This window comes from Pempheris klunzingeri, chromosome 16, assembly GCF_042242105.1.
Source record: "Pempheris klunzingeri isolate RE-2024b chromosome 16, fPemKlu1.hap1, whole genome shotgun sequence".
NCBI lineage: Eukaryota > Metazoa > Chordata > Actinopteri > Acropomatiformes > Pempheridae > Pempheris > Pempheris klunzingeri.
In genome coordinates, this window is record NC_092027.1 from 14,584,401 (window position 1) to 14,611,840 (window position 27,440).

A 27,440-nucleotide genomic window follows, 5' to 3' on the forward strand; every position below is an offset into this window, starting at 1 on the left:
TCATCTATGTGTGTGACAAAGGTTGGTGTTGGAATTTTTGATCAAAATGTCCGTGCATGCGCAAGTTTTGGCGTGTTCTCTAATTCACGATGTAAGCTGACATTTCTCTGTGTATCCTGAGCAGTCAGAGAGCCAGCAGAAGAGAGAGATGACCCCTGAGGATTCAGACTTGGACCGTAAGCGTAGGGAGACTGAAGCCCTGCTGCAGAGTATCGGCATCTCACCGGAGCCTCCACTAGGTACAGAATACTCTTCTACCTGATCCTCAGTGGTCTTTTACTGTTTCTTATACTTGTGCTACAAAACGTTTCATAAATGAAAACAACACTTACAGTCAAACCTACCTAGATGGCTCTAAAAATACACCAGACTTCATTAATTACAGACCATACTCACCATACAACAGAGCTAAGATGCAACCTACCATACCTGTAAACTGCTGAAAGATTTTCATCCAATCCTTCCTTACTGGTAATGAAATGACATCTAGAACATGTCATTATCTGTGTTGCCTTGACTCCTCGTATTATAGTTTCTTGCGTTTCTTTGCTTTGTTTCTTACAAAAATAGTTACAATCGTCACACATACTATTTTAATAGGTTCATCAGATGCCACTGTCTTTTTATCCTAAGTTGATTACATGATTTGCTGAACACATTACAGCTGGACTGTTGTGAACATTTTACATAATCTGGCGTGTCTCTTTAATACTGACTCCCTTTTGTAATCTTCTCCTGTTCCACTGTATACCTAAAGTGTATCATATCCTGTATTAACGTTTTATTAATACTGTCTCAGTTGAAAAAAAATGATTTGAAATGTCGAGAAGTATGCTGCTCAAAAAATATCTGCCCTCTACTTGTGCACAAATCTGACCTTGTCCTGATCTTTTGGAAGCACTGATCTCTAGTGGTCTAAAATTGTAACAACACCTTCAACACCTCAAACTGGGTCACAGTTTTGCATATTAGCTTAAGTTATTTATAATGCATCTTCAAATGAAGCTGAGTACAAATAGATAAAAAATACAGAACCAACAATGCGTTTGATGCCCTGCCTTCCCTCTCCTTTCTTTTAATCATTTATTTCATTTGTCCCATCACTCGTTTTACTTCGTTGCTTTTCACTCCACTTTTTTTGAGCAGTCCATTCTTTGCAGCCTGTAATGTTAGATTCATGTTATTTTCATTATTTAGTCCCGACCCCTGTGTCCCCCTCCAAGTCAGTGAGCACGCCCAGTGAGACGGGGAGCCAGGATTCAGCTGATGGGGTGGCAGCAAGCAGGTAGGTGCAAAATCATGCACTTCATACAGATGTTTTTTCTGTTGTTTTTACATTTTCTCTTGGGCTTGGGTGGAGAAATATCCTCTTTTGAAATTCCAAAGCTCAATGAAAATTCCTCGATAAACGTCCACATTCTCACCTAAAACTCACTCTTACCAGGCATTTTCTCAACATTTCTTAAACTTAAAAGAATCCTGTGACAAAAATGTGAAGTTATATATACTAAAGTATTATATACATATTTTCTGTCTCTTTTCTTGTCAACGGCACAACAGGTTTAGGTAAGGAGGAGTGTCACTAATGGTGAGGTCGTGGTGCCTTGCTAGGTTTTGAATGTGGTAACTGTCACTTGTCATGGCGTCTAGTGTTTTGATGACCACTGTAGAGCTTTTTGCTGCTCATAACTTGTCCTGATAAGTTACGTTTGATCTAGAGGTAAGTCTCTGCTGAGGTCAGTTCTGTAATGAAGTGGTCAGTTAGAAAATATTGAGATATTCACATTTCCAGATGTTATCTGTGCCACTTTAAACTGTCAGAAAGCAGCCTTAGTGAGCAGCGGAACATGCTTTTTCCCCTTTTCCCCCGTCACTGTTCTGTGGGGTGTGTTCACAGTGCTTTTCAGCTCATCCATCAAACATATTCCTGCCACTGTGGCATTTATTTATATAGTTATACATCTATGAGACATCAGACCAGTGGAGCAACCATTGCCTTTAAATTCTGCACATCGCTGCTCCGGTGGATTCAATCTGCAGCTGAGAAGAAAGTGGTCATCAAGCGCTTTCCATTTGCTTTACAATGGCAATTGACTGTGGAGGTCAGCGTGTGAGTGATGCCCTCAGGGGTCCTTAGTGATGTGTTGTTCTGGTATAGCCACGGGTGGAATTGGGGATGCTGAACATGTGGGAACCCAATAAAGTTCCTAGCAGAAATAAATTCTCTTATGTAAGACCTTTTGTTCCTTTTTTTAGCTTTTACCAATTGGATTTTACAAATTGGTGAGTTAGCTCCAATGCCTGGAATGAAGTTTATTTTCTCCACCCCTTCCCCCCAAATCCACCCTGGATGATGGCATGCCATTTTGAGCTTCTCCATTTGTGGCTGTGTATGTGTGTGTGTCCCTTCTTAGGTCAGGTTTCTCTAAAAACAAGTCCCAAGCACAGACCTCAAGGTAAGCATTTTCACGTCAAACTCAGGAACCCCCTCCCCTCCTTTCTTAAGCCGAGTTTACCCTCATGTGAACACAAAGAGCCAGCCACAGTGTTGTCAGTGGTCTTAGCAATGTGTTCCCATCATGATTTACACGATAAAAACAGTTCCCCCTCCTTTCCTTCGTTCCTCTGCTCTCCTCTGGTGACTCCCTGTCTCAAGCCCTACAGTCTTCCATAATACCAGCTCGAAAGATTTCCGCTCGCATGAGTTGAGCCACAGAAGTCATTTCAGCCTTCACAGAGTTGACAATCTGCTGCTTAAAGTGTCACGGCTGTTACTGTAAAACAGCCGCTCTGTCAGGCTAAAGAAATGCCTTGCCACTCTCACCTGGCGCTGCGTGGCACAAGCTGAAGGTCTAATGGGTGTGTTCACTGGCCCTAAAAGGTATCATCAAAACGTGTAGTGGTGTTGGAAGCGTTATCCTTTCACAGCTGGTAGATTTCAACCAGGATGCCATAAAACTCTCTAGATTTCAGCTGCTGTTTGGTTACCCTGCAAGGAAGTGATTCCTGCCTCCCCAATATAAAGCAACTTAGAACTGCTGACGACTCCTGCAAATGCATTTAGCTCAACAGTTCCCTTATAGTTTGTCAAACTCCTTGATCATGCATGACAATGCGCTTGTCATGCATGACCTTTAGAAATGCATTTTGACTTGATGTACATAAGCTGAATATTTTCATGTGAATGTGTACATAGATTTAGATGTTTTATGTTGTGCTGTGGGTGTGATTTAGAAACCGTGTTGCTGGACTGGTCATGGTTTTCATGTATCATTTGGCACATGTATATGAAACATCAAGACACAAATCGTCACAAAAATAAAATCGACGACGTGTGTGTGTGTGTGTGTGTGTGTGTAAGAACGTGAAAAAATGAGATTAATGTCACAGTGCTGCTGAAATTGGATGCTTTAGATGATGGAAAAAATCCAAATAAAGATTTCTGAAGAGCTGTCCTGCATTTGGAAGTCATCAGGTCAAAATGTTTTCCCACAGAAAACAATCTTCCACACAACAATGAAACATTTTTTGCCCATAAATGTTTCTGTATCTTCAACATGTAGATTCTTGGCTGAAAACCAAGAAACCTACTACAAGAGATGAACAGAGATCTTTAAATACACACAATACATTGGAGTATAATGAAACATAATGTGTCTCTAATGTATAGCCCTCCTACGCTATATTCAGCGCCATCTTGGCATGAAATTTGATGGGAATTTCCGAGCTAAGCTCTTCTCTAGAGATAAGTGGTGTGTGTGTGCGAGTGTGTGTGTTCCATTGATGCATTAGTGCCAATCTTAATGTGTTTGTTTTGAAGTGTCTGTTTGTAAATGTGCATTGTCATCTCTTGCCCCCCACTGTTGGTGACATCAGGACGCTGCAGTGGGACACAGACCCCTCTGTGCTGCAGCTGCAGGCTGATTCTGAGCTCGGGTACATCTTCCTTCTCTCCTCTTGTTCTCTGTCTGACACAAAAATGAAATTGTAATACACCTTATTTGGCACTGCATGGCACTTACTGATAGTCTACTTCAATAGGTAATTTCAAGGGTCAACCACTTTAATGACCCAGTCTTGAATATTGAGCTACAAGATTCGCCATTTTACTTATTGCTTCAAACTTTGAAACAAATTGAAATATATTGTGCTTTTTTACAACTATGCTAATGAGAACATTTTGTCTCTGTTACCCAGACGCAGGATGCTGAGACTGGGGGCCTCTAAGATCACACAGGTAGACTTCCTTCCCAAAGAGGTGGTCTCTTACTGCAAGGAGACACAGACGCCACTCATCGCCCACCTGTCTGAAGGTTGGTATTAGTGTGTGTGTGTGTGTGTGTGTGTGTGTGTGTGTGTGTGTGTGACTCCTCTTATATTCCATTTGATCTACAGTCTACAGCTGTTTTAGGCGCCATAAAGCATCAAAGGTCACAAGAGGCAACAGAAGTTTTCATGATGCAACGATTGTCGTGGTGGTGGTGGTACGGCTGAATTTGATACTCCTTCGGTTAGCCAGAGTGATTTAAAGGCTGACAGATGAAAGTTACTCAAGATGATTCCTGATGGATGTTAGAGCATCACTGTGTGTGTGTGTTTGTGTGTGTTATATGCACACAAAGATATACGTTTGAGAATGCATATTTACATATTTTTTAAATCATTAAGTTGTCACGTTGTAAGTGCATATATTAGTTGCCACTGTGGACACTATTCTTGAATAGGAATAGCTGTCATTCATTCCATTATGATTTGGTCTGGGAAGAACTGTTTCTGTGTGTGTGGGTGAGCGTATGTGCATGTGAGGCTATGTGTGCATATATGTGGAAATGTGCATGTGCATATTTGTGCCTCTGCAAGTGGGCGTGCACATGTGTCCTGAGCTGCAGTTACTAAACACATCCATATGGTGAAAACTGAGGTTACCCCTGCATTGGATTTGGTGGTTTTAAAGTCAAGGCATATACATTTGAGTGTTTTTCTGTCGAGAGAGAAAATGGAGGATTGGATTGCAGTTGCAGTTGTTCCACTTAATTGAGCTTCAAGCGTTTGTTCTTATTGCCAATGCAGATATAACATTCAGAATCATCTTCACATGTATGAATGCACACACAAATACTACTCCACCCACAGGCTCTCCATCCAAACTGACTGTCAGACATGCATGCATATAAAGTCACACACACACACACACACACACACTCTCTCCCTATCATCCACTCTATCTTCCCTCTTTTACTTGCCAAGACAGCTGGCAGCCATGTGACTGTGAAGGGGTTGTACTTCCTGCTTCCTGTCATTATAATAGATGGTCTGGTGTGGATTCCACTGCCCTCCTCCACCAGCAACCACCACGCACATACACACTTCTGTCTCGATCAACCCTCCCCATTCCCCCACCCCCCATTTCCTTGACAGACCCAGGAATAGTTCATTTATCCAACAAGTGTGCAGGCACTGACTCACATATGTGTGCTAAGAGACACAGACATCCATGTACATGCACACCAGAATCAGAATCGAGCCTTTTTGGCCGAGTCTGCTCGTATATAAAAGGACTCCTGTTGTCAAGGGCTGACAGTGTATCTACATGGAGCGCCAAAACAACATACACACACAAACAGATTAAACATCCAAGCAAATAAACATGCAGTAGTTACTCTATAGAGGTCAAGTAATTTGTGTACACATGCAAACAAATACACATACTGTAACTGGTTATCGCCTATAGCAATCCTATATCTCGGTCCATTTAAGTGTGTTTGTTTTCAGCTCCAGCATTGTGTGTGTGTGTGTGTGTGTGTGTGTGTGTGTGAGAGAAAACATCTGGGAGCCAGAGCAGAGCTGTGCTGGTCTACAGGGAGGTGACCCTGGCCTGAGGAGACCCTTCCTTAGCAGATTGCCACAAAGCCTGTGTGTCTGTAGAAGGAGGAAAAGAGGCCGATGGTAGCACCTGCCTGCACCTCTGGCTGCGTGTTTGTTCAGGCCAGTTCCTTTTGTTGATTACTGAACCGAACATGCACACAACACACATCTAATTTTCAGGTGTGCATAATTATTAAGGTCACGACTTGAAATGTTTATTCTCTGTTGTCCCAGCCAACCAAAGCTGGTTACAGATTGCTATTGAACCTTGTAGTTTTTGTTGTTAAATATTAAGTCATTAATACATATTGAATGCAGTGGATTTGTTAAGGGGGTATGTAGCTTTGAGCTATGAGAGCCAGTGAGCTCACCTTGAAGTTCCTGGCAGTTTTCACATGCAGAAATGTAGTGTTTCCAAAGGCTGCACTCTAATGACTGTATGAGGAACGGTAGTAATGCTGTGGTAACAGGCTGCTCACTGAACCAAAGGTAGTAAAGTATAAGTTTGGGATATGATATGCAAAAAAAGTAACTTTTTATTATTTTTCAAATAACTCTAACTCTTTATATCAATAATTATGTTAGAAATTTCCGTCTTTTCCTTCAATACTAAACCTAAGCTAAACCTAAATATGCAAGACCTAATGCTGTCTTCAATGCTTTCTTTCTTTCTACACCCTGATTCTGTCTTTCATCTCTCCTCTGCTCCTCATTCCTTTATCTTACTCCTACTCCTACTTTCGCTCACTCCCCGTAGGGTCACTCCTGAGCCAAACTGTTCTGTAAGGTTTGCAGCAGGGGCTACCTCTGTGTCATATCAGAACATATACAGAGAGGAGATTAAATCTGTTGTCTAAAGGATGGTGGTGTGTGATATGCCTGTATAAAACTCCATGAGGGGATTTCTATGTCTGAAAATGTTATATCGGCATAATGTCTGTCTATTATAAAGAACTTTTAAAGGTCACATGTGGCCATGTGGTGCTTTTATGTTACAGATCTCTATGATTGGTTTCATGCTTATCTTTATTACCAAATGTTGATGGGGACTGAATTGACTTGATAGTCCTTAACGAAGGAGGTGGTTCCACATTAAAACTCTAATATTGACATCAAGTGTGTGTGAAAGGAAGTCTAGTGTCATCGTAATCACTTTAAATGATGACGGGTGACTCAGGGATTCTCTCGTGGCTTCTTCTCCTCATGAACTTCTGACCCCCCCAGTTCTCATATCTGCCCTTATGCCCAGGGTGGCCGGCTGCATGACGTGAGCGTGCTTTATACAGTAGGAGCATGTGTGCTGGAGACTGAATCCAGCTTTATCAAATTGAACAGATTTGATGTGACTTCGTGTGTGTTCATCTTCTACACAAGAGTTTGTGTTTTAAAGCTCCCATGGAGTTTGTGTGTGTGTGACTCTCATTAATACCAGTTTTATTGGCTTTTCATTTCCGTGACCAATTGCCTTCCTATAATCGTGATGTGTAGCTGTCTATGTATGGTTCTTTTCCCATTGGCTGCTCACTGATCTGTCTGTCCCGAGTGTCCATTGTGTCAGACAATCGGATTAGCCCCAGTCACGGTTGGCTCCAGCTATTTACTGCTGTCCTAATGGGTATGAATGGACATGCTTGTCGTCAAGGATGGAGGCTTTGTCTAACGACATAGCAGGGAAATAAAGTGAGGTCTAATGTGGTGTGTGATAGTAACCTAACCCACTGAGGTCAAACGAAGTGTGTGTTGGGTAGCTGGTGTTTCATGCCTCTATATCTTGTTCCCAACCATGTTCACATGTTCTTCAGAATAAGAAGTGGCTCATATTTCTAATTGAACATGCGCTTTTCATCCATAACTTGATCTAGTATGAATAAACACTGAAACAGAGTTAGCTTTGGTGGTTGGCTCTCTAAGGTTCATTTTGCAATGATTTATTTTCTGAATGTAAGTATTTGTTAACAGAACAAAGGCAAGGTCATGGCCAGCAATGGACACAGATACAGAAGACCGTTGCCTCCTAATACAGTTTCCACAATGACTGCGACTGTTGATGCAATTGAGATTATTTTACCTACACATCCCCACATTTTGAAGCTGCACAATATTTCCAAATTATCAGTGGATCAGATGACTATGTGTAATGTGAAAGAGGTCACTCGTCGTGATGACCACACAAAATTATCACCCTGCTCCTTGGTAACAACCCCCGGCTCAGTCTCACCACACATTCCTCTGTGCTAAATGGAAATTGTGATATGTTTTTTCCTTATGTTCTCAAACAAAAAAAAGTAATTAGCATTTTTGAACACAGACACTGTTGAAGTGGTTCAGGAGTTTAATTGAGACTGTGAACCATCTGTCATGTCTACTATTTAACCACAGCAGCTGAAATGTTCCGCCTCCATTTTCCTCAGGTCTGGCAGTATTTTGCAGAGCCAAGTTTTAAACACTCTGCACATGGGAGGAGGGGGTGAGATTTCACATAGTTTCAGCAAAATTTGGGCAACCTCTCTGTCTCTTTCTTTGTTTCTCCCTGCATCCCTCTGGCCAACCCCACTTGGCCATAAACGGAGTGAATATCAGTACTCACTGACAAACCCACTCTTTTACTTTGCTGATGCCAATCTGAAGATAACTATCGGTGTGTGTGCTTACTTGAGCTGTTGGCAAGGAGCAACAAAGGTCAAGGGGATTGAAGGCGTTTTGTGCGAGTGCCTTTGCACGTATACGTGTGTGCAGGTTGGCTTGGGTGTAGTGTTAGCCTGACCCAGTTTGTAGTAAATTGGTTTCGCTCAGTGGAGCCTCAAAAGATCCATAATAGTCCACAGTGGGAAGGTAGCCAAAGAGACATAGAGAAATCTTTGGTCACTAGAGAATAAGCAGAGGAATGGAGGACAAAGAACATGGGAGAAACGAATGGAGGAGGAGCGGTGGAGGCCACAGAGGGATGCTGCAACAGTTATGATATTACAGCAGTAATTGTTTGCAGTGAACCACAAGTAGGCCTTCAGAAATACAACTCTGTGTGTGTTTGTGTACAATATCCAACTCTGGAAAACCCCCTTTCATAGGGTCAAAGGTTCATGAGGTCAAGTGTGTGTCTGTGTGTGTGTGTGTGTGTGTGCGTGTGTGTGCAAAAGTGTGTGTGCGTGACTCTCTCTCCCCCCTCAAGTATTTTCTGGCCCATTAGTTTTCAGGGTCTGTACAGCTTGAGTATATAGTTGGTCAGTAATTCACTCCTTAAGTGTATTTACTGCAATAAGAGGCTTTCTTTTGACATGTGGCGGACTGGTAATGGCCTCTAATTGCAAGAGAAAACCCATTTCCAAGCACTAATCTGAAAAGACGCACACATTTTTGTGACTGTACTCGCGCACAAACACTTAAACATACAGATTCATAAATGTAAACACACGTGCAGACTTAGATCCATGGGAATAAACAAGTGTGCACAAATTAGCTGAAATATACACAGAAGCACACATGTGCACACGGGCAAAGAGGCCACACACACACACACACACACACACACACACACATGCACGCATGCATATACGTCACCTGAGCTCTACATAATCCCATAATGGAGCAGTTAAGAAACCAAACTGCAAATTTATGAAATGATCCTGACCATTGGCAGCACATTGGTCCAATTACCGTGTTTACTTTTGTTTATTTTCCCTAAATATATTAAATGTGGTTGAACAGGTCCTGAACCAGTGGATATTGCTTTCTCAATAGTGGCCACCATGTCAACAGTCATACAAAAAATCTGTTGTAAAATGTAATAAAAACAAAAAAGAAAGTAAGCCAAATGTTATAACCTGGATTATGTTATTTCCTATATGTAGCTTTAGAGCAGTAACACTGGTGCTGGACATGCAACCTTAATACTTTTTTGTTACTTACAAAATGTGCCTTTAGCACCAAGTATTGAAAATGTTGAAAGCTATCATTTAATGACTGGTTTATTATTTAATAATTAAAATTTTCAAATGTTAGACTCTGTTTCAATTTAGGCAAAATTATTGTTGGGACAGCTAAATTTGTTTAAAGATTATTTAACATTTGAGAGGTTTTTGGCTCTTTGGTTCTTGGCTTCTTTAGTTAGATGATAAAAGGGTATTTATATTCCTCAAAGGAAAGTATCGTTCATGTATTGGTAACAAACCACTTAGTGTATTGGCACGAGTATAGGGATGTTAGTAATGAACATTTAGGATTTTAAGTGACAGTTACACACTTTAAAGGTATTAATGTTGCTTTTAGAGTGCTTGTACAAAGGATACAATCAATATAAAGGAGCAAACCGCTGTGTTAATTAACACGTGAGTTAAATTAACACATGAGATAGAGGGCATGATGTGGAACTGTTGGGTCTCTCCAGATGGAGCTCTCCATCCTGAATAGAGGCAAACCTAACCTTTCCAAAAGCTCAGGGGACAAACCCACAAATGTCACTGTCACTGGAAAGTTTAGGATCGAGCTGTTCAGCTGGGCGAGCACATCTCTGCAGGAGTTGCCATGGCTACCCCATGACCCCATGGCTCAGTTACTTTTTCTCTCCCACTGATCGCCTCAGCAGCACCTTGTGTTCCAGGACCTCCTGATTTACAAATTAAGCACTCAATATAATCATCTATTTAGTATCTATATAACCATCTTTTGGGTGCCAGCTGCATTTTTGGGTGACACAGGCACATCTGTGCCTTAAATCAGGAGTGAGCAAATGAACCAGATACTCATTTTCCAGTTCTCCATAATTATCACTTGAGATCTTGAGAAATTTGCTTGTTTTCTTGAGATAGTGTGAACATTTCTGAATGAGGGAATGCATGAATAGATGATTTCAGCCTTTAAGTCTATCGCCACGGATGTGTGTGTGCCACAGAAAATTCGCAGAGTGCGCTGTGGTTCTCCATGAGTGCATGGGATGAGGCCTTCTCTCACAGACCTGTCGTCCAGAGTTCTCCTGTGCGCTTTTCTCCTACTCCTCACATAATATCCGCATCTAAGAGAAGGAATTAGCAGTTATTCTGGTGGTTTCAGAGTGCATGTGCGCCTCATGGTTTTCTACAATGATACAGCTGCTGCCAGGACAACCATGGCAACACCAGTGGCACAAAGACACTCAATGCTAAACTTTCTAGTGACAGACCAGCGTTTGAAGGTTTGTCCCTAGAGCCCTTGGAAAGGTTAGGTTTACCTCCTGAAGTAGTCTGCACTATTCAGGGTGGAGAGCTCCATCTGCTTCGCCCTCTGACAGAGAAGGCCTGCTGTGTGGAGAGGAGCACAGATCCACATCTTGCCCTCTATCCCATGTGTTAATTCAACTGTTTATATGGTTTGTATCAGCCAACAACAATGATATTGATCAGCCAACATTCTTATTGTCAAACAGTTGATTATTAACATCCTTGGACCAGCAAAAAAAAATGAATCACAGCTATTAGAGCTAGAGGACAGAGAACATATACTGTAAGCTGTCAAAGAATTTGAAAAGGTGTTTTGAAGTTGTGAGAGTGTGGTAGAGCATTAAGTAAACAGCTTAGTGACACAATAGATCTCGTTAAGTTCTGTGTGATTGTTTTGCATTGTCCAGTTTCTCTTACAAGACATCATCAGAAGTATTACTGTGTTGGGGAGTGGGCTAAGGCGCATACCAAACACTCACAAGTCATGAGGTTGGAGTCCTTTAAGTTCCCTCAGCCAATTCATCCCATGTCTGTTGGCATTTTCGAGAGTCCAATGAAGCAACTATGCATCCAAACAAAACCAGTGAACATAACACACTCCCAGTCTATAGGAAACCAACATGACTGAGGGGTTTGTGGCCAGTCTTCAAGGTCCTGGAAGGAGGAATGCGGTTGGATGAGTGTGTGTTTTGCATGGTTAGGTACTATGTTTCTGCATGTGTCTGTGTATGTGCATATGTGTGTGTGTGTGTGTGTGTGTGTGTGTGTGTGTGTGTGTGTGTGTGTGTGTGTGTGTGTGTGTGTGTGTGTGTGTGTGTGTGTGTGTGTGTGTGTGTGTGTGTGTGTGTGTGTGTGTGTGTGTGTGTGTGTGTGTGTGTGTGCAGACACATATGGAAGTGCTTGTACATTGTTGTTGTTCCAGGCAGCTACAACAGACTGGGACAGACCACTGGTGTGTGTGAATGTGTGTGTGAATGCGTGTGTTTTGTAAAGGCAAAATTCAAGGCAAATAGAGAAAAAGTACAGTTTGTCCAGAGGACTCTGAGCAAAATGCGCACATTTGCTTTACTTTGAATTTGTTCCACTAAACGAACATTTTAAAACAGTCTTTTTCTGGACTTCTGGACGTTTAGAAGAGTGACTGCCTTGAGGAAGCAGCTCCTAGAGATACTATTTAAACCGTGTGTGCTTGTGCTGTACACGCATGTCCGCACACATACTGAACACACAAACTCAACCTTCAGATCAGACCAGGGTTTTGCTATTATGATCTCCCCTGATCTTTTCCCCGCAGACGCACATAATCGGCCAACACTTCTCACTTTCGCTCTTCATAAAACAGCTCTGAGTTTGGCTTTCATCATCATTGCCCTCAAAAGGGAGCAGCCCTCACTCCTGTTTCACTCTCAAAATTGATGCTGAGTCCCAAGCAGTTTCTGTCAAAATGGTCATGACAGTCAAAACCCAGAAAAACTCTTGATAGTAGAGAAAAATAATGTCTTTCACGGTGCGTAAGGTATTCCAAGTGAGTCACAGATGATTGCAATTTTCCCCTATGACCACTGTATAATAAGGTACATGAACCCCTTCTTTATCTCCCTCTCTCTGTCTTTCTCTCTCTTTGGCAAAATGGCCATCATCCAAAATAATATTTGCCATCTGATGAGTGCTTGAGAAGAGCAGGAATACAGTTTCATGTGTCAGTTCTTTTCCTTTTCAACTATTTTCTTTTTTTTTCCGCATGCGTTTTCTTGAACTTGACTTTTTGACATGTGTGCCCCACCCTTCCCCCTCCTTGTTGCATTTTTTTACACGTGTGTAAAACAACAGTGGGTCCTGAACGTGTGCCTGGGTGGTCTCCCCGTTACTCCGAGATCCCTTCGACTCTCCAGGGATTTTCATTTGAGAGGGTAGGGGTTCACTGCCACAGCTAGCCTGCAGCTCATAGCCCTGCTTGCTTAGTTGTTTCAGTTTGATGTTTGTTAACCCTTTCTTTGTCTTGTTTGTGCCTTTTGACTTTTTTATACGCTCAGTTTAAAAATTGGTACTTTTAACAGACCTATTAACAGACGTTTTTAACACAGGCAGTCTAAAATGTAAACAGAGTCAAAATAAATCTGGGTTGAAACTACATTAAGTTTGTTTTCAACTGTTTTTGTTTTCCAACTCTGGTGATGAAATTGTTCAGGCTTTTTGGTCAGCTCACTTTTTCAAAATCAATTTAAAACTTGAATTTCCAGATCATTATCACAGTTTACAGCTTGACAGTTGATTGAAGTGAAATTCGATAACCTTGCTGGTTTTTCTGTTTGGCTGCACTGTGACATGCTATTCTGCAACTATCCAGCAGGGAGCACTCTTGGCACATATACCTGACATCTCCCTCAAGGTCTTACCCACCAAAAGTGTCAGAGATTTTTTATTAGAAATGAGTATCAGATCAAATTGAATAATGATATTATAGAATAACAGTTTTACAATTAATTTCAACCATTTGCTTGATTTTCTCAATTTGATTGTTCCACTAGACTGAAGGGTAGTGCTTCCTTTGATTCATGAAGGTACTGAACAGAGTCTGTGTTTGTATGTGTGTTTGACAGTGTTGCTTAGGTGAGATCCTGTGAATTTTGGTACAATCCAGAAGGATTGAACCCCAGGCATTGGTGTTTAGCCGGCTCATAAAGACCCATCTGTCCGTCTGTCCATCCCTGTACAAAACAAAATGAAACACCATCGTCATCCAAGTGGCAAACACAGACCTCCAATCACCATCTGAGCCACACACACTCTCAAATACGCATACACACAGATGCACACAGCCCTATTGCTGAGTGACACAAATCCCAGCTCAGATGACGCGTTGAAAAGTGAGCTGATGCCACAGTGGTTATTTTATGTAAGACTTTTTCTTTCTGTTGGTCTGTCTCTCTCTTTCTCTCTGACTGCATTTTTGACAGTTTGGAAAGTTTGAAGTCATGGGTTTTAATCAGGGCCTTGCGGCCGGGCTCAGAGCATGGCGTGGCGTGGCATGATGGCTCATTTTAAAGATGTGGGTCTGGGTCAGGGCCAAGCCTGGGTGGCACTGCTAGAAAAAGAGGGGGGGGGGGGACAGAGAGAGGGAAGGAGAGAGGGCTGAAAGAGAGAAAGAGATGGGGAGAGAACCTACTCTCCTACAGAGTTGGCCGCAGACCCCCAAAGGCCTGAATGGACTTCATTAACGAAAGCTGATTATGTGTGGGCATGCGTGTGTGCATACGGTGTAGACTCGGGTGTACATGGACTTTAACACACACACACACACACACACACACACACACACACACACACACACACACACACATAATGTTTGATCAGTGTGGGGAAGTGTGGTGAAGAGATGAATTAATCCAAATCATCCTGTGGGTTTTAGCCTCACCAGTTTTACATCAGGTCCTGCTGCTAATGTGTGTGTATGTGGCAAATACTTTTACCCCCACTGTGGTAATCATGACTTGATGAACCATGATGAATTTTAAGCATTATTTTCTATTAAAACAAATGGAAAGACAAAAAAAAAAAAAAAAAAACTCAGAAAAAATTAAATAACTAAAGTAAAAGGGTTTAGAGGATTATCTGTGCCTGACATTTTATGCATTTTCTCTTTGTCTTCTAAATAAATTCCTGGGCCACTCTATGGGAATACACTACAAGCAATTACTTAACATTTGACTAACTTTGTGGGATGCTTAAGTGGTGTTGTGTCACTTTAATATAACTTACCTGCAAAAAGTTGCAGCTGTGGGCTCACACATTGAGGTCATGTCACACTGTTGCACTTTTCTCTGCAGTCTCTCTCTGTCTGTCTCGACCATCTACAGATCAGTGAGATTGTTGAGCAGGTTGGGCTGGCCTCTCACCTCTCAGCAAAAGATCTGTTCGACTTGACTGCGTGGCTGGCTCTAACCCATCAATTTGCTGTCCAACCTGACTCACGGAGGTCCCTAAAATGTTAGCAGCGGTTCTCTGTGTTCAGAAAGAGAGTTTTATGGGAGTCTAGCTTTGCATTAACAAAACTGGCTGTCGGCTCTAACTGTCAAAAGCATATCACAATAAGGTAGAGCTGTGTTTATTTTAATCTCTGGGTCTACACTCAAAATGGACAGAGAGCTCGTTCCATGTGGCTGAAAACATGATTTTTCTTCTTTAATGTCCCAAAGCAAAAGACTCATGTTGTTGAGCCAAATGGTGTGAGAACCTCTTAGGATTTAGAGCCAAAGCACTATATTCCCAGTGTTACTGTTTGCTTTACACATTTAGCACAGAGAATATATTGTTTTCTATTTTTTTTCAAAACGTTCCTATAGAAAGGCGTCTTTTTACAAAAGTTATGATTGATGCCAAAAATAATATCTTGTGTGGAAATACACGTTTCCTGTAGGCATATCATATCTCATTTGATTTATCTTAGAATTGCATTGTTTTATTTGTGACCTATATCATTATTTCATAGTGGTTTTTATAAGTCTTTTTTGGTACTTGAATAACTAGAATTATATTACTGGAGGTGGGACGAATGAAAATGTGAAAATTCCCCTGATGCCTCAGGTTATTTGTAATATATGCTGAGGTGAAGTAGATGCAGTGAGAGTATGTGTGTGTTGTGTCTTTCTCAAATAATAAGAGTTGTTCTCAGTGAAGTTAATGTGTGTGTGTAAGTGTGTAAGTGTGTGTATGTGTTTGTAAGTGTGTGTGTGTGTGTGTGTCGTGCCAGGGCCACATTAGAGGAGTCTTTCAAGTCATGTCGGCCTCGTCCTACTCCTCTGCATAGTGCTTGTGTTGTGGTCGGCCCAACAGCCAACCTCCCAGAACCCCTGCGAATGTGTGTGTGTGTGTGTGTGTGTGTGCGCGCGCCTGTCCATATGAAAGTGTATATGATGTTGTAGGGTTATTCCCAGTGCGTGGCATCCCCCGAAATCTGGATTCCTCTCTCTCTCTTCTTTCTCATATCAGTATCTCTCTTTGTGATTAACACAATAGCGATGAATGAAAATTATGAGTACTGTCAACTTTGATTGTGTGTGACTCAGTTTAGTAGTCACCTCCATACTGCTATGATAAGTCTGCAGCTCTGCCCCCATAATGTAGTAGATGACAAACTTGGGGCCCTGGTCTCATCCTTCCGTCTACACACACACACACACACACACACACACACACACACACAGCTCTTTGATAAGTCTGCCAATCGCTCCAAGCATGCGCTAACACATTTCATCACACTAGCACTTACTGTGGATTGGGTTCAGAATAAAAGGTTGGCTAACGCTTTGATCCTTACCAAACAGTACACACGCTAGCACATTATTGCCGTGACACATCATGCCATTGTGCTTCATGTACTTGCCCAAGGGGAGCAGAAGACAGTGTGTACATCTTTTATATGCTGTTAGTATCTTTAAAACTCTTCTCTCCACATGTGCAATAGTAGCCGCCTACTGTGAAATAATACAAGATATTTAAGCTAATGAAAGTCTCAGCGGTGCATCAGCCTTCATTAAGACTATGTTTTCTTTATTCCACAGACAGATCAGCCCATCACCTGAACTATTTCACTCTTCTGTAAGTCCGTGAAAGCAATAATGATGCTTACTCTGGCTAACAAGAGCCTCATGCACAGAAAACATGATATAGTGTTAATTTGGCTCAATACAGTAGCTAGTTGCATTTTAATTATTAACTAACTATCTCCTTCTTTTCTGTCTGAGATGGTTAAGAGGAGGAGGAGGAGGAGAGGAGACAAGTACAAGGTCAGAATACTCTGCCAAAATATAAGCACATATAAGATTAGTTATTTTGCTTTATATTTTTAGTATTTTACTTTGGCACTACCAGGAAATGTTGCTGAGTTGATTAAAGATTAAACAGATTAGTTTTTACTAACTATGACATTTGTTATGCATTTGAAAAAGGAGAACAAACAGAGAAGTCAAACTACAGCACTGTGGTGTTTGCAATAGATATCACTAGATCTTATTAGATTTTTCACAACATGGAATTATTACATGTAAAGGAATCCATTTCATGTTTAATCCAATGAACAGTGTTCAACAACTAAGTGAGTACAAAAATTACAAAGATTCAGTGTATCCAGTGTCTGTAATGTGAATATTTGCTGGTTTTTGTAGTCGTCTTCTTAAAGACCAAATGATTAATTGAGAAAATAATTAGCAGATTGATCAATGATGAAAATAATCGGCAGACACGTCACGGCCAACACCTGATCTGGGTATTAGCACTGGTATCGATCCATCCCAAAAACGTACGATGGTACTGATTTATTGTCCCAGCTGCTACTGACAGTAATACTGACCAGTTTCTACCATAACACTTACAGTATGAAGAGTCTGGCAGAACATATGAAAGCTCTGTTGTTACTCCCATCCTTGTTTGCACAGTGTAATATTTCTGTGCCTCCAAACAATTTCACAGATTCAGACGTGCATACGTGCCTCTGTTTGTGTGTGTGTGTGTGTGTGTGTGTGTGTGTGTGTGTGTGTGTGTGTGTGTGTGTGCATTTACTAACACCTTTACACATTTCTGTGCTTGAGTGTGTACTTGTGTTTGTATCTCCACACTGTGAATCTGTGTGTCTACATACCTGCTGGGCTGTACTGAATTGACTGGGCCTGGTCAGCATGAGTAAGCAGCCAGTGCAAGATTGAGGCAGCCAGATGCAGCGGCCCCGGGCTACCGAGGATATCATTACCCCGGGTGTGTAGCCGGCCAAAACGGGAGCCCCCAACCGGAGTTTCATCAAGGTGGACCCCCGTCTGCGGCCGGGGGAGGATACCAGTTAACCTGTTGTCCTGCAGTGAGGAGCGGTATTAAGCAGCAGGTGAAAAGAGAAAGCATCCCGTGACTAGAATGAGGTGGAAGCAAGAAAGTGTGCAGATACTTACAGAATAGCAGGCAGACTCACTCAAACTGTAGAAGATTGTCTCTTTTGATGTCCCTCCCCTGCTTCTTTTGCAACTGAACAGGAAACCCTATCGTGCCTCTGTGTGCGTTTGCGCATACATTTTACATAAAGTTTTATAGTATCATTTCTAACGCGAGTCTTACTTTCCAGTATCATTTACCGCAATATAGCTTTTACTTTACTTTGCGCACACACAGAAATGTATCTCTGAAGATTTCCATTCAAAGGAAATATCCGGGATATTTCTGGTGCAGGATTTTGACAGAACAACTTGATGCATGGCCGCTGGCAAACACATCAGCAGTATCTTCGTGCGGGAATTGGACCGTGTCCCCTCAGTGAGGTAACCCATAGGCCATGAATCATGCTGCCTTGCTCCAGAGTCCTGTGGTCCCGGGGGCTGACAGTTTGACCGCTCCTCAATGTGGTCTCTCTCCCTCTGCTCACGCTCCTCCCATCCCCATCGCCACACATTCCAACCACCGGACTGGTCACGTAAGGTCAAGAAAATAGAATAGAAAGGAACAAAATAGGACAGAATAGAAATAGTATATATCTTCCCAGTGCTGGTTCACAGGACCCCCTTTGCTGTTTCATACCCTGAAGCCTTCGCAGAGCTATGATCAATGTTTGTGGAGGGGAAGAGTGACTGATGGATTACAAACAAAATCAGAGAGAAATGAAACTTCACCAACTGAAGCACAAAGGGAGAAACAAAAGGGCCTGAAAGAAGAGTACTACTGTGTTTTTCTGTTTGCAGCATGTCTGTTTTGGCAGCTCAGACACGGAGCTAGTCTGGCAGTCTGCCTGTCTGGTCCTCTCTGGTCTCTACTCCATACTGGTGGGTCACTGGTGTTTGGATCACTACAGCTGGCTGTTAACCACCGACTTGGACTCAGCCTCGACGCCATGTGTCTGTTTTAGCTTAGTCATTTATTATATACACACAGCATGAAAATTAAAGTCGTATATCAAAAACTTTAACTTAGTAAAGTAGTAAAAAGGAAAAGAAAACACAAAGACAGGGTGAGAGAAGGATGCAGCAGATAGCCATTGATAATTAATAAAGTAAGGCCAGAAATCATGAGAATAGAATTACTAGTGCTTCACCAATTGCTATAGTTTTTGTACCTACCTCAGAAGTGAGTTCATCAAAGGCTTAGGCGAGTCAGAGGGATAAATGGACAGTTCATCCGGTGCAAGAGCAGCCCTTGAGCAAGTGGTTTTAACAGTGCCCCAGGCCATACTCCAGCTGAGTTAAACACACCCTGACGTGTGTGTGTGTTTCTATGCGTGTGAGGGAGAGACAGACATGACACGTCTGAGAGTGTGATGGAGTCACTTCCTCCCACTGGACTGAGCGACTGTTGTCAGCTTGACCCTGCGCCAGTTAACCCCTCGCCACCCCTGGCACCACGGGCGAGGGCCCCGGGTGTGTGTGTTTGAGAGAGCGAGAAAGAGAGATTGTATGTGTGTGTGTGTGTGTGTGTGTGTGTGTGCGTGCAGTGTGTGTGCTGGCAGACCACAGGTGTCTGGTCATGGTGTCAGGGTGTTAAGAGGTCTTCTGAGAGGGCCCCCGACTCTCAGCATCTGTTTGGGAGGGAGGGAGCGCCAAAAAAGAGGAGGAGAGGTTGGTGAGGGTTACTAACACATACTCCTGAGGGGTGGGGGGGGCAGCAGTAGCTGACAAGCAGGTGCCTTTGTTGACAGTAACCCTTCATAGTTGAACCCCACCTCCTTTCAAACACACACACAGAGCACACTATACTTACAATAAATCCTGGAGAGTCAACCTTAATTGCAGAGCCTGATTGGAGGGAATGCAGAGGGAATCCCCTTTTACACACACATGCGCACACACACATGCACACTCATCACTGGATCTTTTTGCATGGGGTCAAAGGTGGGAGAAGAAGAAGAGGGCACACAACAAGACATTTCCTGCTGCCTGTGTGTGTGTGTGTGTGTGCAAGAGAGATTTGTGTACATAATGACTAATATGTCCACACATGCGAACCATGTGAACACATACTACAACACAGAAATCGGCACAAGCTTGTGTCCTGTTCTATTTATTTTCCCAAGACAATGTATACTTAATATACATGCAGTAGTAATAGAGACTCTGAAGCATCTGTGCTTCACATATTTGCGTTTCCAAAAAAAAGAAAAACGCAAATACAAGTGCGTGTGTTTGTAAATGAAACCCATTTGGTCCAAATGTTAGTTAGTCAGGTGTACCGGTGCATGTCTGGGAATGATTATTTTGTTAAGAAGGGGGGGAAGGCAGTACACAGCGGGAGGTCGAGGAAAATTGGAGCAGCTGTTGATTAACATGAGTGCTCTCTCGCTTTCTTTTTTTTTCTCTCTCTCTCAGTAGAGGAGGAAGAGGAAGATGAGGAGATGATGGAGGCGAAGCCAGGCCCCGAATCGGAGCAGCAGGACGAAGATGACAACAGGGAAACCAAAGAAGGTACAAAGGATGAATGTTTGATGGAAGAGTAAATACGGTCATTTTAGTGATCCTGAACCACCGCATTAATTCATGAGGACGTTTTCGTAAGCTCAGTGAATTTCCCCCCTGCATGAATTAACTCGCTTTTTCAGTTGTGATCCCAATTGCAAGCACAAAACTTCCCATTCTTTATCCTCCTTCTTCCCTCGACTTCTAACGCTGTTGGTCAAACTGTCACGAAACACGGTCACTTGTGTGTGACACCCACTTCCAGTCAGTGGGTGTATCAGATGGAAGGTTGGGGGTGGGTAACGTTGGGGGTTAAGGCGGGTCCAGTATATCAGCATCATGGCATGTGGGGGTCAGCACTGATTAAAAACCTGTCACTTGACCCCCTGACCACACTTTAAAGTGCAGAGGAGTGGAGAAGTGTGTATGTGCATGCATATGTGGAGGGTTCATGGAGTAAAATATGGGAAAAAAGGTCTTGGGTGGGAAAAAACACAGCACATGATGGACACACCAACGGATAGACATATTAATATCCAGGCACACATGCATATTCAATCCTGACTGTACTGACTGTGACTCAAACACACACACACACACACACACAGATGTATGCACACACGCACTCATAAACACACAGTCATCCGTCTCCTCTCCATCCTGGCCTATTAGAAGGTCTGGCCTTTGATCTTTGCCACTCGATTCACTGGGTCTTTTCTGACAACTCGTAAGAAATACAAAGGGATGTGGGGGGGATCAAAGTCAAGAGGCATGGTAAAGGTCGATATATGTGTGTCTGTGCGTGCTTGTGTGTGTAAAATCGCATGTGTGCTTGGGGACAGTGACTTCAAAAACCGGACGCCGTGCTGTGCAGCCATTACGTTCAAAGGGAGGCGGGTCGCTCAGAGGGCTTTGTTTTTTCTCTTGTTTATGAAGTTCCTACCGTAGGGTTTTATTAGAAAAGATGCATTAGGAACTGTTTGTAGTTTATTATGTCCTGGTTGTGATTCTGGTTTTGATAGAGATGACGTGAATGTTAATCTGACATCGGAAGCACATGAGGTATCTTTATCTTTGTCTTTATAGTCTTGCAGAAGGAAACATGACAATACTTCATACAGTCAGATACAATGAGATATCTGTACTATTGTCAGTAATTTTAAGTATGACATCAGTATACAAAAGACATTTTCAGCTTGAGGCTCTTAGACAGATGTCTTGTGTTTCATTAAATACAAGAAATTAAAAACTGATGTTTTAACAAGCGTGATCTATGGGCATAGCCTAGATATTAGACATCCAATACATTTATATTTGATTGTTACCATGGTTAAATTATAAAGTTGGGGGAAAAACTCCTTAGAATGAACAGTAACAACATATGTGTATCATTATTATTTGTGGTATTATGGATTCTAAGAAATGTTTGCTAGAAATAAAGTACTGTATTAGTCAATTAATAATCCAAGTTTATTTGCAAGCAAAAGTGCCAAACATTTCAAGACATTCAAACTCTCAGTTAAGATTATATGCTGCTTTTCTTCATCCTATAATTATAATAAATGTATTATTTTAGGGATTTAGACTATTGCTCGGACAATAGAAGTCTCCATGCTTGTATCTTTTCTGTTCCTTCAAACCAGGTATGTTTCCGGTGCTGCGGGAGCTGACGGAGGAGGAGAGGCAGCAGATCCTGCACTCTTCTGAGTTTCAGAGCTTCTTTGACTGCAGCATCCGGGTGATGGAGAGAGCCCTGGCTGAAGACAGCGACATCTTCTTTGACTACAGCGGTCGTGACCTGGAGGAAAAAGAGGGGTGAGCAGGGTGGGGGCGAGGCGGGGCAGGAGGAGGGAGGGAGAGAGGGAGGAAAGGTCTTTGGATGTGAGAGCACATGTGAGTGTTTACTTGCATGCCTCAAACTAAGAAATGTGCTAAGACTGACTCATGCCCACTGTGTCACTCTAGAGGCTCCTTTGTTCTTCTTCAAAATACATGTCTTCCTGCTTATGTCACACTCTCAGGGGGTTAAAAACTCCTGTGAACCAACAACCATCATGTCTCAAAGAGCACTGTCTTGCCATCTGAAGAGCTGACTCTAAATGGAGATTATCAAAGTGTTGGTTGGAGTTATAAGAGTCATAAGTGCAAAGCTGTTTTAGTATACTGCTCTGCTATTATAGAAGAATGCTGCCTTTACTAGCTCACTTCAACTTTGACCACTGCAGCCACAGGGAAGCATCAAGCCTGTGGTCAAACAGAGATTATGTCTAAAACAGGCTCAGTGCTCAACATCAGTCTTTGTCTTTTTTCCATGCACATGCTATTTATGAAGTCGTAATAACATAAATTTCTCTACCATATTCTATTAAAGTCCCTACATAATGTTAACGACAAAGTGGATCATTTGCACCTGATGTACAGAATTTGTTAGTTACAGGTTACAGTACAATCTATCTACAACTCAAGTACTGTGGCGATGCAACTTTCTGTAGTGGCCAGTGTCGCACCAATCTGCACAGGCTCTCTCACAAAATTCCTCCGATGTCAATTCAATATGCTCAATCAGTCGGTGGCCGCTGTTAAGGGCTGGCAAGTTTTCAGTAGATTAGTATTTCTAACATGTCCTGATATGATATATTTGTAGTGTAGCTTCTCCACTCCCTCCATACTCACTATGGTCAAGGGAACTATCCCGATGGAAGGTATCCTTTGCAGTGATCACAAACACTCCTGCAGACATGACTTGGCAGGTAGCTATTTATGTTGACAAGTACCTGTTGGTGACTGTAACAAACCTGTTGTCTTCAGGTTTGATCCCTGGTTTGGTCTTTTTTCAGAGACTTGGGTAGTGGCTCCAGCTTGTCCTTCAGTCGACTCTTTTATGATGAACACTGGTCCAAACATCGCGTGATCACCTGCCTTGACTGGTCCCCTCAGGTGAGGCCCGCAGCTTTGTGTATGTCACTTTTAACCCATGAAGACCTTCCACTTTCCAAAACTATTATACATGTGTTAAGCATCACTACTACAGGATGCATTTTGATTTGCATCTGATTTTTCACTGACATTCTTCTCCCCGTCTTTCTTCTTTTCCTCTCTCTCTCTCTCTCTCTCTCTCTCTCTCTCTCTTGCTCTCTCAGTATCCTGAGTTGCTGGTTGCCTCCTATAACAATAATGAAGATGCTCCTCATGAACCGGATGGTGTTGCCCTGGTATGGAACATGAAATTTAAGAAGACCACACCGGAGTACATCTTCCACTGTCAGGTACTTATTCTCATCAAAGCTCATGCGCATTTCCAGAAACATAAAATATGACTGAAGTCATGATTGCAGTCTGCAGGGAAGAAGTTCCTTTTGTTCTTTCTGTTTGTTCTTTTGTTTTGTGGGTAGTTAGTTGAAGGAACTTAAAAAAAAAGGCCACAGAGCTACATGCTGAAAAGAGAATAAATCAACTCCCATCTTCATTTCATCTCCTTGTTTGCCTCTTAGAATTTCACAAAAGCGCAATTTTTCGACCCAACAGTCGGCCCTTCCAGTAGTCTACAGCTTGTTCCTCTTTTCTGCCCTGTAATGACAGCACCTTTGTGACTGAAAAATAGAGAGGGAAGCAAAGGGAAATGAAAGGCAACTCCACATGCATTCATTTGACCCTCTAGATTGGATTATAGCTGAAAGCTGCCACGAGAGGCCAGTTTTAATGCAAGAAATTTAGGCTTTTGTGGGAAAGAAACCCATGGATGGGTGTGATGCTAATAGCAAATGACACTGAGAAAACGGCAGAGGGAGGGAGGGAGGAGAGAAGGGATGGAGGGATTGGGTGTGAGGGCTTCACGGCTCCCACGAGACAGGCGAGGCCATAGAGAGACGTCTTGGTAGTAATATGATGTGGCCTACCACTTCCTAATCCAACGCTGCCACATGTGTGCATTAGCCCACCCACATTGATGCTGCGTCTAACGTCAGCAAGTGCTGTGTTTCCCCATAATTGGCAAGTTCCTCATACACATCACTTTGAATTTGGAAATACACCTGTAAGAATATTGATGTAACAGGCATTCACCCCACTGCTTAGAAATAATGTTCGAAATTCACGCACAAGATCTCGCATCCTAGCTTCACTGAAACGGGAGACAGATTTAGCTCTTTTTCACAACCACCTACTCCTGCAAGGCCGCATGCTCCGTGCAAATGTTTCGATATGAAGCTTGCCATAGAAGCCGTCCTCCATAATGGATTTTTAAAGCACTCCATTCTCTCACTGCGCCATAATTTATGCCACTGCTGAAATCCATGTGGTCTCACGGATAGATTACAGCTATGCATCTTATAGCTGTAAGATTCAGTAGTTTTTCCATGTGGCCTTGAGGAAATATGTACAGTACATCTGACTTTATTAACAATGCGGTTTCTGAGCATACTGATCTGTGAATCATCAGTTTTGAATATTACACGTTTGGGAACAAGGATATTTGTGTAAGCTGCTGATAAAATGCTCACTTTATCAAAAGGGGGCAATCAGCTGAAAATGTGTTCAACAGAGTTGAACGTCATTCAAGTCTAAGTGGAAATGCGATCACTTGAATACAGTGGCGCCTGTTTGCAATGAGAAACAAAGAAATACTTATCTGTAACTAGCTTTTGATTGTCTGGCGCATACAAACCACTTTTACAAACTCAGGCGACTTGTTCACATGCGGAGATTTGTTTTAAGTGAGTGTTTACTGGAAAGATGAGCGTTAAATGAAGTGATATCAGATGGAGAAAAGACAGAAGAAAAACTGAGAGAGAGCAGAAACTCCCAAGTGCCCCACTTTCCTACCTCCCCCCCATGTTAGTCATGGAGTTAGTGTGGCCTGGGGCTGTGCCATGATCTTTTCATGAGGGGAGACAGAAAAGTGAATGACAGAAGAACAGAGAAACATAGAAAATGGGGAGCAAGTGAGCTGGGACTTAGAAATAGAGTGCACATATAAACAGTAGAGGATAAAATGGAGAAAGAATAAGAGGAAGACGGGAGAGGTTGCAGCAGTCATGACTTCTTGTGTCACTGTTGGATTAGATGAAAGGAGCCCAGGAGTGGTTAGAAGAGAGGATAGAGGATCTTTTTTTTTTTTTCTACGAGGCCTTTTGCAAACAGAGTCTCGCAACTCTGCAGTTCAGATGGCTCTTAATGTGCGAGCATGTTCTGCCATTTAACCCCCCAAAACCACAGGGCTGGGTGCCTCTTCCCCTCCCGCTTTCTCCTACTTTTCTTTTCACCTTTCATCATCCATCCTTAAGAGGAACAGAGCGGCTGTTTACTGTGCACGTGCGCTATGCTCACACACATACATACACGGGTTGGCAGGAGATGGTTTACCTGCATCTCAAGCATTTTTTGTTTTGCCTGACTTTTTTCCAGAATTTTTTCAGACCCACAGCTTTCATCATGTGGATGGATAGGTAGATACTATCTGTGTGTATGCACACGTTTGTGTGAGTATTGTACACGTCAAGGCTGTGGCATGTGTGTATATGTGTGTATATGTGTGTGTGTGTGTGTGATACAACAGACTGACAGTGCTGGGTCGGTATTGGAGGGTTGGGATTTGTGGTTGAGGTCTGGTTCAGCAGGGGCTTTATCATATGAGGCTACAGCTCATAGAAGGCCTCATGTTTCAGATGGGGTTTTGGTGAGGTCAAGCTTCTATATTTCTTTTCAGGCTGTATCCAGTTTGATGAGTAGGCTTAGCAATGCAAAAACTTTCTAGTAACATTTACCCTCATATTCAAGGTTCAAATGTTTATGCCTGAATGAAGGAAAAAGGTTGAATAATGTCAGTCGTGTCCAGTGCTGTTATATTTGTCTCTACATGTTTTAGAGCTGTATCCTGATAAAGATTATAAGCTTTAATAAAGAGCTTGCTTGCAATGATTGCTTAATGAACAATTAGTTCATCATCATTAACCTCGCATTAGCGTTATTGGGTTTTATGTCCTTTACGTGCTGGTGTGGTGGAAAGTAAGAGATTTAAAAGCTGGTGCTGGTTTAGTTTCGGGAGGAGTCGCAGTGTGTCTGACTTAAGGCAAGTGCAATTTGGGGATTGTGCACTAACATTTTTGGCATTGTGCAACGATGTCACAATATTGCAATAGATAGACAGACAAGTCCTGGTTTGACAAATGCTCTTCCCATTTGGACTAAACAAAATCCACCTCTTTCTCTTCTTCCTGCTCTGCTGTATCTTTTCCTCCAGTCTTTAAGCTCATATTTATTAAAGCTAGGGTAGGCAGTTTATTTTGGGTGCCATTGGGCAAAATATCAATAATTACTTTTAAGCATATTGTAATTCAAGTGGTTTGAGAGAAAACTAGACCTCCTCTTGGCTCTGTTTTCAGGCTTTTTTCTCCTGTGTTGGTAGACTTTGGCCACTCACGTTCCTGTTGGCTGTACTACTAATGCAGATGCGTGTACATGTGCCCTTCCATGCAAGTGATTCAGTGGCGGAGTCCTACAGAAAAAGTTGCTGTTCCAGCATTGACAACAACTGCCTACAAAGCAACCAAAGACTTATCAAACAGAGACTAAATGAGAGTCTGACAATAAAACATGAGTCAATATTGCGAAGCATTCCAGAGATGGAGAGAAATTGTCAACAAAGCTGCTAAATTCATTATCCCGTAATACCAAGGCTCGTGGCTGTGGCTAAGTTAATTTTTATGTCATGTTTTCTAAAGATATTGAAATCAATGAATGAATCACTGAAGCTGCCAACTTCATTTCTCTCCTCTGTGTTGTTTATGTTGCAGTGGTTCGTCGGGTTGTGTAAATAGATTTACCATGAAAGCAGGAGATGAGCGGCTATGTTGAATATTGCTAATACTTAAGCCTCTGTTGACCGTAAGGCTGCGGCTAATCGCAGTTCATTTTTATGTAGCCATGGATTCACAGTATATCATCTTAAAGGGCTTTACAGGTC

At 42.3% G+C, this 27,440-nt stretch overlaps 1 protein-coding gene across 4 annotated transcripts in view; it reads left to right on the forward strand.

Annotated features, from left to right (window-relative positions):
• LOC139215242 (cytoplasmic dynein 1 intermediate chain 1) overlaps nucleotides 1–27,440 on the forward strand; it is a 51,466-nt gene that overhangs the window by 1,350 nt on the left and 22,676 nt on the right. The window contains exons 3-11 of one of the 4 annotated variants that reach the window (XM_070846146.1): nucleotides 125–239; nucleotides 1,198–1,285; nucleotides 2,415–2,456; nucleotides 3,877–3,936; nucleotides 4,198–4,313; nucleotides 20,393–20,488; nucleotides 22,123–22,294; nucleotides 23,317–23,416; nucleotides 23,620–23,745. In XM_070846146.1, the coding sequence (XP_070702247.1) occupies nucleotides 125–239; nucleotides 1,198–1,285; nucleotides 2,415–2,456; nucleotides 3,877–3,936; nucleotides 4,198–4,313; nucleotides 20,393–20,488; nucleotides 22,123–22,294; nucleotides 23,317–23,416; nucleotides 23,620–23,745 (915 nt within the window). The remainder of the gene's footprint in view (nucleotides 1–124; nucleotides 240–1,197; nucleotides 1,286–2,414; nucleotides 2,457–3,876; nucleotides 3,937–4,197; nucleotides 4,314–20,392; nucleotides 20,489–22,122; nucleotides 22,295–23,316; nucleotides 23,417–23,619; nucleotides 23,746–27,440) is intronic. The other 3 variants (XM_070846147.1, XM_070846148.1, XM_070846149.1) reach the window with 3 other exon arrangements.